This window comes from Callithrix jacchus, chromosome 17 (genome assembly GCF_049354715.1).
Source record: "Callithrix jacchus isolate 240 chromosome 17, calJac240_pri, whole genome shotgun sequence".
NCBI classification, from domain to species: Eukaryota; Metazoa; Chordata; class Mammalia; order Primates; family Cebidae; genus Callithrix; species Callithrix jacchus.
This window is the reverse complement of record NC_133518.1, coordinates 28,182,890-28,196,906: the sequence shown is the minus strand read 5'-3', so window position 1 is coordinate 28,196,906 and position 14,017 is coordinate 28,182,890. Positions and strand designations below refer to the sequence as shown.

Below are 14,017 nucleotides of genomic sequence, written 5' to 3'. Positions count from 1 at the left end.
CTCTGGCTTGAAGAATAAGGTGACATAGCACCTCCCCAGAATATAATTACTGTTCTGGGGAGGTCTTTACCCGGTCCAGTCCTCAACCAGGCCTTTCTTAGATATGGGTGAGTTGGGAGACAGGAGCAATGGGAACAAGTTATACAGAATCCTTCCCCCCTGATACTTTCCTACAGATAAAAATGCATGTGTAATTAGTGTCTATGATAAATATATCTTATAATGTGAATACTGATTGAATTTAAGGGTAAATGTACTAAGAGCTTTTAGAAGGAAGTCATGTTTTTTTAGATGCTTTCCTCATTTAATTCTCAAATATGCAATGATGAATCGGCCATTATTATAGATTCAGAAGCTACGTCTTTAAACCAAGGCATTGTCTACTGGAGCCCATGTTCCAAACCACCCCTCCTGATGGACTGACTTCTGCACCTCTCTACCTTTATGAATGACTACAATGAAGCTAATTTATTTAAAACACTGAATCCTGCTAGTTTAGATCTTCAAATTGTACTTTTTCAAAAACCTAAATTTTCACCATGATTATAAAGTGAAGCACCTTTGAAATCAATTCCCACTAATTATGTATTTTCTTCAGTGTATCATATGTTTGAAAATACCATGCATGTACTTCCAGCAAATAGTTAACATCTTAACCATTTTGAAGACATATTTGATGTCGATGGTATTTTGAGGCTTTTAAAACTATCTTCCAATGCCATGTTCATAAAATATCAGAAAGACACAAAACACAAATTCAAACAAGCTGTAAGACTTCCTGGCTTCCAAGTCTATCCATCTTTTCTTAAAATTCATATCCTGTGAGAAGAATTAGAAGACAACCAGAGCCATAAATTCAGTGCCATAAGCAGTCCAGATACATAAGCCTGGTCTCTTTGAAAAGAAAACTCATCTTCTCAATTTTTTTTCTTTTTTTTTTTTTCGAGACAGAGTTTTGCTCTGTCTCCAGGCTGGAGCGCAGTGGCCAAATCTACACTCACTGCTTGATTCCTGCCTCCTAGATTCAAGTGATTCTCCTGCCTCAGCCTCACAAGTAGCTGAGATTACAAGCGTGCACCACCATGCCAACAAAGCTTTGTATTTTTAGTAGAAATGGTGTTTTACCATGTTGGACAGGCTGGTCTTGAACTTCTGGCCTCAAGCAATCCACCCGCCTTGGCCTCCCAAAGTACTGGGATTACAGGCGTGAGCCACCGTGCCTGGCCCATCTCCTCAATTAAGAGGTGATCATTAAATGAACAGTCCATTAATTTAACCACAAATTCACTGTCTTTTCTCTATTAGTAGTGTCTACTGGAAATTCTCATTTCTGCAGTAGTAGTGCTTCTTACACTTTAACGTGCTTATGAAACACCTGGATTCGGGGAATCTTGTTAAACTGTAGATCCTGATTGAATAGATCTAGGATAAGCCTGAGAATCTGAATTTCTAACAAGTACTAGGTGATGTTGATGTTTTTGGTCTGTGGACCATATCTCAAGAGGCGAGGATCTGTTGCAGTGTTTCTCAACCACTGCAGATGTTTTTGGATTATTTGTTTTGGGATGGGAGGCTGTCCTGTGTATTGTAGCATTCCTGGGCTCTATCAACTAGAAGTCAGTAGCACCCTCTCCCAAACTGTGACAATGAAAAATGTCCCTAGACATTATCAAATGGGGGAGACAAAATTACTTCTAGTTTAGAAAATGGCTCTATTGTTATGTTCAATGGTTGTGTGCTTGTTGCATAATAGAAACACCTTTTTAATGAATTGGCTTTAGTAAGAACAGCATTTGTCAGTCAAATAAACAGCTTTCTTCCCCTCCCGCTGCCAGGACTTAGTACGATTTTATTTATGGATACTGTAGATTTTTAAACCAATACTGTTGCCCTCCTTACTATGACCACTAGGGTGCTCAGAAGTAAATTTCAAACCACATTTAGCAATTGTGAAAATTTCCAGGGATAAGTTCCTGAAAAATAACTCAACTACTGAATTCATTTTATTTCTCTGTTTGTTTTTTTCTCCCCACATTGAGTAAAACGTCTTTTTGCTTTATTATATATTTTTGTAGGCTGCTTCCTGTACTGTTTGAAGTAGATTATTTTCTATTGAGTTAAGGTAAACAAAACTATTAGAATAGAAACAGCCAGGACAGACACAATGCATTAATTTGCTGATCGTGGTCAGCTATTTGCTGTTTGATACATACTAATGAATAAATCCAAGCAAATGGTGAGACAAGCCTCACAACTATTGAACAATCTGGCTTGTTTTCTCCCAACTGTTGTAAACTGATGAATACAGATGTCTAGAGAAAGGACAGGAAATTAATATGAAAGAAAAATTTCATTTTTTACTTTATGTTGGAGATATAAAATTAGTAATAAAGTTGTTTGTGGCTGATAGCAAAAAACAAACAAACAAAAACTTGGCTGAATAACTAACATTTTGTATACTTTGCCAGCTCTGTCATAAGACACTTGGGATTAATTACATTTAGAGCATAAAGGACCTTAAAAGTTATCCAGCCCAGTGTTTTACAAGCTTCTTTAAGCTGTGGAATTCTTGGTTTAAACATCCATCAGAAAGGCTAATGTGTGAAGCTGGCTAAATCAGGGCTGTTCTGTTTGCAGGGCAGGTAAAGGGAGGAAAAAGGGGGCTCTGGAGCCCCTTGAGGGAGCAAAGCTTGCAAACTCATGACCCTGTAATATACTCTTGGGTTAAGTGTAAGGTGACCAAGGAGATGAAATAACCTGTTCAAGAAATCAGAATTGCCCTACAGCAGAGGTGGAACTAGAACCCGATTTAGACAGGATGCTGGGCATCTGGAGTTATTACCTAGTTCCGTTACCTGCATCTCTATTACTAAAGCCATTTATTCTTATTAAAAATTTCCAAACCTTGCAGAAATATTTACATTAATATTTACTCCCTCTTGCTTTTTTCTCCACCTGCGTCCCCAATCTGATTCTTTCTCTTTTTATTTTTTTGAGGCAGAGTCTGGCTCTGTTGCCCAGGCTGGAGTGCAGGGGCGCGATCTCAGCTCAACCTCCACCTCCTGAGCTCAAGCAATTCTCCTGTCTCAGCCTGAGTAGCTGGGACCGGAGGCACACCACCACTCTGGCTAATTTTTGAATGTTTTAGTAGAGATGGGGTTTTGCCATTTTGCCCAGGCTCTTCTTGAACTCCTGAACTCAGGCAGTCCACCCACCTTGCCCTCCCAAGTGCTGGGATTAGAGACGTGAGCCACTGCAACCGGCTCCAATGTGTTTCTTCAGAGAAAAACAGTGATAGTTGTTTAATGTGTGTCCTTCTAGAAGTTTCCCTCCTCTTTTCAAATTTGTACATACATACACTAAATCCTTTTTTTTTTTCTTGTCTTTTCTTGGCTGGCTCAATTTTTTTCTTTTATCATAGCACTTAACACTTTGTAATATCCTATATATTTTACTTATTTATCATTTCTATTATTTATCATGTGTCTTTTCCACTAGGACAGCCTCCATGAAGGGAAAGATACTTGCCTATTTTGATCACTGATGTTTCCCGAGTCCCTGGAGTGGTGCTGGCATGTAGTAGGCACTCAAAAATGTTGTAAAATGAATGAATGAGTGAAGAATGAATAAAATGAAGAAGCAGAACAGAGAACATTTTTAGGGTAGTAAAATTACTCTGTTTGAAACTACAATAATGGGCACATCATTATACATTTGTCAAAACCCATAAAAGGTACAATACCAAAGTGAACCTCAGTGTAAACTATGGACTCTGGATGATAATGTGTCACTATGGATTCATTGATAGCACCAATGTATCACTGTGATGAGGGATGCTGATAATGGGGGAAGTTGTGTGTGTGGTGGGGACACAGGAGGTAAATGGGAATTCTCTATACTTCCCACTAAATTTTGCTGTGAACCTTAAACTTCTCTAAAAAATAAAGTGTATTAATTAAAGAAAAATAAAAAGTGGTCATCTCAAAATTTACATGTCTAAAACCAAGCTCTTGATTTGTATCTCCCTACACGTTTTCTCTTCCTCTAGTCTTATATGTCTCATCCGTCCATTGGATGATTAGGCCCAACCCGCCAGCACTGCTGACAGCCTTCCTTTGAAATAAATATATCTGGAGTGAGCACTTCTCACCACCTGTAGTCCAATCACCCTGATCTAAGGTCCCACACATAAAGTGTCCTTCTGCCTCACGGCTTTGTATTTACTGTTCCATCCTTGCTGCTTCTCCTCAATCATGTCTCCATTGCAAAATCACTTCAGTAGAGAGACCTTCACCAGTCACTCTACCTAAATAGCAAGCTCATTCTTTATCCAGCTTCCCCCCCCCCCCACCAACTTGTGTTTCATAGCAACCATCATTACTTGGCATTATTCTTTCTATTTTTTGTTCTTGGTCCATATCATCCCATATAATAAGTTCAAAGAAGGGAGAGACTTGGTTTTGTTTGCTGCTATATCTTCAGTGCCTAACCCACTATAGGGACTCAAATTATTGCTGAATGAATGAAAGAAAGAAAGAATGAATGAATTTCTCACCTGAGGAATGGCAGTTGCTTCCTAAGGAGTCTCTACCCCCTCTACAGGCCAATCTCCACATTGCAGGTAGGGAGATACTTTTTCAATCTATTTTTCTCTCAGGATAGACCCCAGATCCCTGCCTATGCTGAACTATCCTCCTCCTCACTTCATTTCAGTGCTCTCCAGGGGCCAAGCTTCAGTCCCTGGAGTAGGCTGTGATCTTTCTCTCCACATGACAGATGGTTTTGTTCAGTTCCCACACCTCTACTTGCTCTTTACATTTCTCAAGAGTTTCTTCTTCAGGGAAACTGCTTTGACTCCCAGATCAGGGCAGATTCCACATGATAGGCTCTGACAGAACCATGTTCCTTTCCTGTAGATAACTCATCTCACTTTTAAACTATGTATTATGTAAGTTCCATGAAAGCAGAGGCCATGGCTGTTCTGCAGACAGTTATATCCCCTGCCCACAGCAGCGTGGTCAGTACATGCCAGGTTCTCAAGAAGAGTTGGTTGATGAATGAATGAGGGCATAATGAGTATGGCGATCTCTGCTGTTGCCAGACCAGTCTCCAAAGCATACCCAGAGAATGAACCTTTCAGGCATCACTAACAAATGCTTCAAGTTTGAGCGACCAGGGAACTCTAGAGGTGGCTGGCTAAGTTTCGCCTTGCCTGGCCCAGTGCCAGGTGCTTTGAACACAAATATTAGCTAAGTAGATGACAATGTTCTTGGGCTTTGAGGCTTGGAAATCTCATTGGGAAGACACCGTCATCTGTCATTGTCCCTAGCCATGTAAGTAAGGGATTACTTCCCAGATTAATAATTCTTCGAACATCTCCACTTACGTGATCATTGTAAAAAGTGGTTTTTACTTACACTTATAAACTAGAGGGCTTTACAGGAGAAGCAGAATCATACTCTCAGAATTTCTTTGACAACTTTATGTTTCCTGCATTTGTGGCTTATTTTAATTGCCAATATAATATTTTAATGGCTGTGGGATAATTGATGTGGATATTTTCATTTGAAAAATGATTACTTTCTGTAAAACAAATTATTTTAAAAAGTTTGCTGACTTTTCTTGAGACTGCCTCTTTGTCACCCAGGCTGAAGTGCAGTGGTGCAGTCATGACTCACTGTGGCCTTGAACTCTTGGAGTCAAGCAATTCTCTCACCTCAGCCTCCCAAGCAGCTGGGACTACAAGTGCACACCACCATGACTGGCTTATTTTTGTATTTTTTGTAGAGGTAGGGTTTCGCCATGCTACCCAGGCTGGTCTCAAACTTGTGGGCTCAAGCAACTCACCCACCTCGGCTCCCTGTGTTGGGATTATGGGCGCGAAGCACCACACTAGGCCAACTGAATCTTTTGATAAGGAAAAAACAACAACCTGTTTTTTATAATCTTTCACCAGTCCCTAATGTGAACAGGACAATAATGTAGACACAGGAATTAGCTGTCTTTTACTTAGCTCTTTTTACTTCACTCCAAGTAGGCTCTGTCAGCTTTGGACTCATCTGCTATAAATATGTGCCTCTCTGAAAATGAACTGTAACACAAATCAGTTCCTACCAAATTATCAAATACTTGGGCTCTTGATTTTGCTAACTATGTATGATTTTTTTAAAAATTAAAAATCCTCTATCACCTGAAACTTGATGGTTGTTGTGTAGCAAACAGGAGCAAATAATCTACCCTCCTCCACCCCACCTTTTTCTCTGTCTTATCTAAACCCTTTACACAGCTATGTAATCTCTTTTCAGTTTCCTGGCTACCAACTCTTCATCACCAACAGAGCTCAAAAATATGGATTTACTCTGTTTACTTTGTTTTTAAATGAAATTTGAAGACATCCAGGGACCACTCTGCTTTCCTACAGGGCATATACTGCAGTTTCATAATGAAAGTAAATGGAAAAATAACATTGACTTTACTGAAATTTGGTTTGTGGCAAACTGGATTGGAATGTACTCTTCTGCTGGGGACTGTCAGGGGCTCAGGACCATTTTGTACTGCACTGTATCCCTTAGAGTAAAGACAGTCCCCAAACAACAATAATGGATCACTGATAATAATCTCTGAGTATAAGCTTCCCTAAAAAACGATAAAAGTACTGACTGTGGATATAAGAGTATATTGCTATATACCCTTCTATCTTAAAAATAATACATTTCAAAAAATATATTTAAGAATATGAAATATGCCACAGCAAACTACTTTTTTTACACTACCTGCATCTCCTCATTTTTCTTTTAACGTGGTGACTTTTAGGGTGAGATATATTGAAATGTACTCCTGTGAATTTTTGCTCCATTTATGTATTCACTTTTCCCTCTGTTTATTTGTTAGCAAGGTCTGCTTAAATCTATTAGAGACAAAACCAAGGTGGCTATTATGTTAGGGGAACTAGCCATTTCAAGGTTTGAGATGGCCGATTTCATTTTCAGTTTGGATCTGCTTCTGGATCTCCATACAAAGTGTCCTAAGAGTGCATGCGCTCACCAGTTTTATTTTGCACCATTTTCTAGTCAGATGAATATTCATCTCATCTGTAGATAAGTATCAGGTAACCAGAGATGCAGACCAACAATATACTCCTTTGACCAACTTGTAAGGAACATTTTTCTTTTTTCTTTTCTCCTTTTTTCTTTCTTTCTTTTTTTTTTGAGAGTCTCACTCTGTCACCCAGGCTGGAGAATGCAGTGGTGCGATCTCAGCTCGCTACAACCTTCGCCTTCTGGGTTCGAGTGATTCTCCTGCTTCAGCCTCTTGAGTAGCTGGGATTACAGGTGTGTACACCATGCCCAGCTACTTCTTGTATTTTCACTAGAGACGGGGTTTTGCCATGTTGGCCAAACTGGCAAATCTCAAATTCCTGACCTCAGGTAATCGACCTGCCTCGGCCTCCCAAAGTGCTGTGATTACAGGTATGAGCCACTGCACCTGGCTGGAACATTTTTCTTTAATCATTTATCTAAATATGCAAAGGAAACCAAACGTTTTTTATTTTAAAGAAGTGCTTTTAAAAATATAATTAATGAGAAATACAGTTATGTCCTCTTTTGAAAGTGTGCAACATGTTAAGTCATGGATGTAAGTAGGTAACATCCTTCCCAGTGATTTGTGGTTAAATACCCGAGTCTTGCACCTATTCTTGGCTGAGGATGTGCAAGGGCAGTGATCTAATGTTAACTCATTAAAGCAGTTTGCAGAGAGTCTTTTCAAAAAGATTTGTAAATTTTCGTTTCTTCCTGTTATTTGTATGGCTTTTATGTGCTGCTGCAGATGACTGGGATTGGGATGTGTGTGGCAGGAGAAAGTTCAGATAGAAACCAGCCGCTGTTTTGTCTGCCTCTGTTAACTAAAATTCACTGTTTGGAGAGGTGGGAGCAGGTAAGTACGGTAATCCAAGAAAAGTCCCAAAGCACCAAGAAAAGTTCTCTAGAAAAGTATTCCTTAATAAGTGTCCTTCTAACAGGAGTCCAAGAGACTACCTCAATGAAATGAGTCTCCAGGGAATTTGGTAACGTTTTCCTATTTGCTATTTTTCTTTCTCAAATTGTGTGAAAAAGATTTAGCATTTTTCTCTGGCTCCAAATTTTACAACTTCAATTCATGGAGAAATTATCCTAAACCTATGATTAAACTAGTCCATTAAAAAGTAAAAAAGAAAGCTTCCTCAGAAGCATTAAGTAGATGGGCATTATCAATATCCCCCAGATGGGACCAACTGGACCAGAAGGATGTGAGCACCCCACAGTCACACCGACACTGAGGCTGGACTTGAATACATGGAAATTTTCAATAAAGAAGCTTTATTTGTCATTAGCCATAAGAACAATGCCCACTAATTGATATTAATAATTAATCTCATTTTAAGCAAAATTAACGTGTGGATCAATAAAGGACCACATTACTAGCTTTAAAATTAGCTTTCTTAAGTCAGTCTTGCTGATATGCTCTACAGATGGGATGTATTTTCACCAATAAGGAAATACTTCAAAGTAACATTGATAGGTTTTTGAAAGCTTTTATATCATCCTTTATAGAACTTTAGTGATGGGCCAGGTTTTCAAGGATTTAATACAATATTATGTATGTGGTTTTGTGACCTCTAATCAGCTTTGTTCAAATAAATGAAAAACAATAATTCACATTTTAAAAATGTTCTTTGGCAGATGAATTCAGTTCTTCCAGTCTTGTATATAATTATAATCAAGCAGTGATATCAGATCATTGCTCTGCTTATGAATACATAACTTTAAGTTGTTGGTAAACCTGCCCAAATACCAGAGACCTACAAGGCTCAGAAGTGAATTACTGATCTAGGAATAACAGGCTGTGCATACTCAAAATGACATTGCTGAACCAACCTCAACAAGACTTGGGGTTTGGCATTTTTCCCAGACCCGCTGACAGATTCTCACTGATTTGCTTATACTCTATTGCCTGTCCCAAGTGTGATCAATATCATGCAATAATAGATGGCTGATTGGAGTTATGAATGCTATTTGTGACCTTGATTCAGCTTATACCGAATTCTGCTATACAGCAACCAGTGAGGTTCCTATTCATATTATTCATTTAACAAAGTTTATACTAAAGTATTATTATGCAGAACCATATGAAATTGATATTTTTGTACGTCAAACAGTCTAATATCTGTTTTTTCATACAGACCAACCTAACATCAAAAGAATTTCTTTCAAAGGTTGTTTTGTCGTGTTCTTATAGACTTTGTAACAGCAGTCCAAAATTTTTCTGAACACTTTGTTGCTATTGCCTGTTGCCTAATTTGTCCCTTTAACTTTAAATGTTTCAGAAGTGGTATTTATACTTCTTCTCTTTGCTTCTTGTCTAGTATGCATAATTCACCAAGAAAGATAAAGTATGTTGCATTTATACCAATGCCACATTAAACATAACACAATTAAGCCTAAATCTTTTCTCAATAAGTTTTTAAGGAAAGAAAAGTAGTATTGTTGAGGATCTTATGGTAACAAGCAAAACTGTCAGCCAGATGACTGCTGGCATGTCACTGAATAGTTTATACTTCTTCTGAAATTATAGCAATGCATCCCCTGCAATCAGGCTGAGCTCTTTCTCAATGGATGTTTTAACAGTGAATCATAAAAATTTTCCATCCTTCACACATATCTCCGTGCAAGGAATTGCCCAGTAAACACCAAGAGTATGAATGAATTCCAAAATGTCAACCTAAAAAAATACATACTCACTTCTATGCCATCCCTGGTAGGAAACATCAGTATTGAAAGAAAGTATTCTCTGTTTTTTAAGTAAAGATGATGAATTTATTCAATTTTTTTTTTTTTTTTTTTTGAGACGGAGTTTCACTCTTGTTACCCAGGCTGGAGTGCAATGGCATGATCTCGGCTCACCGCAACCTCCGCCTCCTGGGTTCAGGCAATTCTCCTGCCTCAGCCTCCTGAGTAGCTAGGATTACAGGCCCGCGCCACCATGCCCAGCTAATTTTTTGTATTTTTAGTAGAGACGGGGTTTCACCATGTTGACCAGCATGGTCTCGATCTCTTGACCTCGTGATCCACCAGCCTCAGCCTCCCAAAGTGCTGGGATTACAGGCGTGAGCCACCGCACCCAGCTTCAATGTTTTTTTTTTTAAAAAGCAAAGTTAACTAGTTAATTGTCAAAATATATATATTTTTGCCCAACTGTAGGCTAATGTATGTATTCTGAGCACATTTAAGATAAGCTAGGCTAAGCTGTAATATTCATAGGTTAGGTGTATTAAATGCATTTTCAACGTAAGATATTTTCGAAGTTGAAAGTTGCCTTAGATTCCACTATGGCTCAGTAAGACACTGTTACTGATCTTGTCATCAGTTAAAATTTTACTGAGTTTTTATTGGTGCCACCCTAATTTGTGTACCTGAGGGAGGTCCTGGTCTCTGACATCCTGTTTAAAATTTTTTATTTTTTTTACTTTGCCCTTTGTTTTCTGACTAGCTCAGCCTATCCTATTTCTTAAGTCACCTCCTGACTATGGTTGTGCCCTTTTGTTTGTGTACAGATAGTCCTGACATACGATTCCCATTTTTTGACTTTACAATGGTGTGAAAGTGATACTCATTCAGTAGAAACCATACTTCATGTGAGTGCCTATACATTCATTCTATTTTTTATTTTCAGTACAGCATTCAATAAATTACATGAGATATTCAACAGTTTAATATAAAATAGGCTTTGTGTTAGATAATTTTGCCTAAATTTAGGCTAGTGTAATTGTTCTGAGCATGTTTAAGGTAAGCTAGGCTAAGCTGTAATGTTTGGTAAACTAAGTGCATTTTCAACTTTAATAGGTTTTGGGGGACATGGTCTCATCCTAAATTGAGCATCATCATCTATACATCTATACATTTTTCCCAGACACGCTGATTGATTCTCGCTAATCTCTAAGAGGTCAGGAATTGTATCTGTGTGGTTTCTAGGTGAATCTTGAGTACTTTTAACACATTGCCTAGCACACAGTAAGTGAATGGAAGCTGACATTCAATGTTGTACATGGCTTTCTTGCATGATTATGTGGTTGGGAAATGTCTATGGCAGAACTCCTACCCCAGAGCTTGCTTTAGGGTCACTAACCTCTTTGCAGGATTTTCATGAATTCTGAGGACAGGGGACCAGAAATAATATATCTTGAGGTTTGCCAAAATCAGAGAGTCAGTGGACTTATGTGCACCCAAGTAGATTCAAATGGGGATCAATAAGATAATAACCTTTTTTTGCAAGGGGGGACCTCAAATAATGTAAAGTATTTTAAAAAATTATCTATTTTGCAAAAGACCCAGAAAAGAGTATGCTAACTTACATGATTTGGGCTTTTTGTTTATCTGCAGTGACTCCTGAAGTTTCTTAGGTTTGGGAAGTACACACACTTACCTTCAATGGTACACTGATCAGGGACTGGAATCTTCTTTCCAATCTCCATGGCATATGCTTTCACTTTGCTGAGGTTCTTTTTTAAGTGCAAGTACAGCTTATCTTGGTATTCTACAGGACTTGCAGTTGCCTCTGGAGTTTCTTCCTGGAAGTTTTCTTTAACAGTTTCTGGCAAATTGTCTGAGTCTACATGTACAATATTTGGATATGAAACTGAAGAATCTCCCAGCTGTAATCTGTCAGTGTCTGTCTTAAAGAGCAGCTTGTCACTTCCTTGGCTAAGTGGGTCTATTTCTGAAAGAGAGATGCTGGCTGGTATATCTCCCCTGTTTGCCTCTTCACCATCATCTGAACTCACACCCTTTGTGAGCATAGTGTGCAAAGCCAAACTTTTTGACCTAGAGTACAAACAAAGGGAAAGTTAAAGAAGATGCATTACCATTCACTGACAAGGAAAATAAACAATAATAACATTGGGACAAAAAGTTACTTCCTCTGGAATGTGAAACTGTTAACAGGCTTGATAAATGTAGACAACCAACAAATGACATAATAAACCAAACCTTTGAAAATCTAGGTCACCTCCAAAAACAAAGGTTTAGAAACCAATTTCATGGCAAAACTGGCTGCAAAATGGTAGACTTACATAGTTTTCATCTTCGTCTACTTTTGCTTTTGATTTTTCATCAGAAATCAAGAGACAGTATTTTCCGTATGGCATACTTATATTTTAAAATTGCTTTAAAAATTAAGCAATAGGTTTGTTTTACTTTCATTGTACCCATTTAAAATAGTGAGCTTCTTTGGATAATGAGAGCATTGTGGATAATATTTCATTCATGTAAGGACAGCACTTCAGGTGGCTATAGGTAAAAGATATATTAAAAAAACACCCATAACAGAGTGATAACAAAACTAATAGCTAACATCAAGTACATGCTATAAAAAACAAACCAAACCAAAGTTATACCTGTTAAACCTAATGTTTTTTCTTTCTTCTTTAGAAACTTGGCCCAAACTGTATCTTCTGATAGAGCTAGGGACATTGCTCTCTGCATTTATCTTGTTTTCAAAAGCCTGGATTTTAACTTGGAGTTTTTCATGGTCTTCATTTTCAGCTACCATGAGCTTGGTTTCTTCTAGTTTCTCAGGGAATTCAATTTCAGTGCTGATTTTTCTCCTAAAGGAATAGAAATCATTGCATTAGATTGTGGTCTTATATACCTTTCAGAACAGTGTTATTCTCTGCTTAACTGCCTCTCACTCAGAAGCGAAAACTTTACCTAATCATTTTTTTCACTGGTCATTTAACAAATATTTACTGAATATCCATCATAGGCATAGGCCTTTCAAATTTCTTCTATAGCTTGTTCTGCCAGAAGTTTAGAAACAGTGGTGTTTATGTGAACTTTGCATTGTAAATGCTTTTTTAAGGGTTCAAAGAATAAATATCAGTTTTTATGCTCATGTACTATATTATTATCTAGAAATTCTTCAAATGTATGGCTTTCACATGAAATGTGTGCCAGATATTTTCCTTCCTTCCTTTTCTCCCTCCCTCCCTCCCTCCCTCCCTCCCTCCCTCCCTCCCTCCCTCCCTCCCTCCCTCCCTTCCTTCCTTCCTTCCTTCCTTCCTTCCTTCCTTCGTTCCTTCCTTCTGGCAGAGTCTCACTCTGTCACCCAGGCTGGAGTGCAGTGGTGTGATCTCAGCTTACCGCAACCTCCGCCTCCTGGTTTCCAGCAATTCTCCTGCCTCAGCCTACTGAGCAGCTGGGACTACAGGCATGCACCACCAAGCTCAGCTAATTTTTCTATTTTTGGTAGAGACAAGGTTTCACCATATTGGCCAGGCTGGCCTTGAACTCCTGATCTTGAGATCCACCCACCTTGGCCTCCCAAAGTGTTGGGATTACAGGTGTGAGCCACCATGTCGGCTGGGCCAGATATTTTCTAAAAACTTTACATGTGCCGATATGTTTGTACTGAAATTACAGAATAAGAACATTTCACATGGACTGTCTAAACTGATGGTTTTGTTAATTTTTTACAAAAATCAGTATAACACTTTCATCTTCCACGCAAGAAATATCTTTCTGAATTTTAAGATGTTGGAAGAAAGAGGTTTTCTATGAATGATATTAATAGACCCAAATATCTTTTACAGCAGAGTTTCTAAACCACTTTGTGGGTCATTAAAATTACTTTCTTTAAAGCAGGGACCATGTGTGGTATGCTTCTGGATTTCCTCTGAGGGCTAACAGTGCCTAAGCTAGAATAAGTACCTACGAATAAGCTGCAGAAATAGCTTTCTGATGTTCACTGAGGTGCTGAGTGATTATAGAAAAGTGGCATGTATTTATCTTCCCTTATCTGTCTTCTAATATTGAGCTGCCTTACAGCTACTTTAATTTTTATTTAACAATCACTATCTATTTTTATAACATATACTGTTATCATTTATCCTTTTCTTAAAAAACAAGAATAAAAGGAATTATTTTACTTACCACACTTTTGACACCCAATGTGTGGGGTTTTTCTTATACTAACTAATTCTCTA

At 38.3% G+C, this 14,017-nt stretch overlaps 1 protein-coding gene across 3 annotated transcripts in view; it reads right to left on the bottom strand.

The window, feature by feature from the left end:
• VEPH1 (ventricular zone expressed PH domain containing 1) overlaps window positions 1–14,017 on the bottom strand; it is a 232,489-nt gene that overhangs the window by 73,381 nt on the left and 145,091 nt on the right. For all 3 annotated transcript variants that reach the window (XM_008983589.5, XM_017965729.4, XM_002759456.6), the window contains 2 exons: window positions 12,431–12,640; window positions 11,461–11,858 (listed from right to left, as the gene is read on the bottom strand). In XM_008983589.5, coding sequence (XP_008981837.1) covers window positions 11,461–11,858; window positions 12,431–12,640 — 608 coding nt within the window. The remainder of the gene's footprint in view (window positions 1–11,460; window positions 11,859–12,430; window positions 12,641–14,017) is intronic.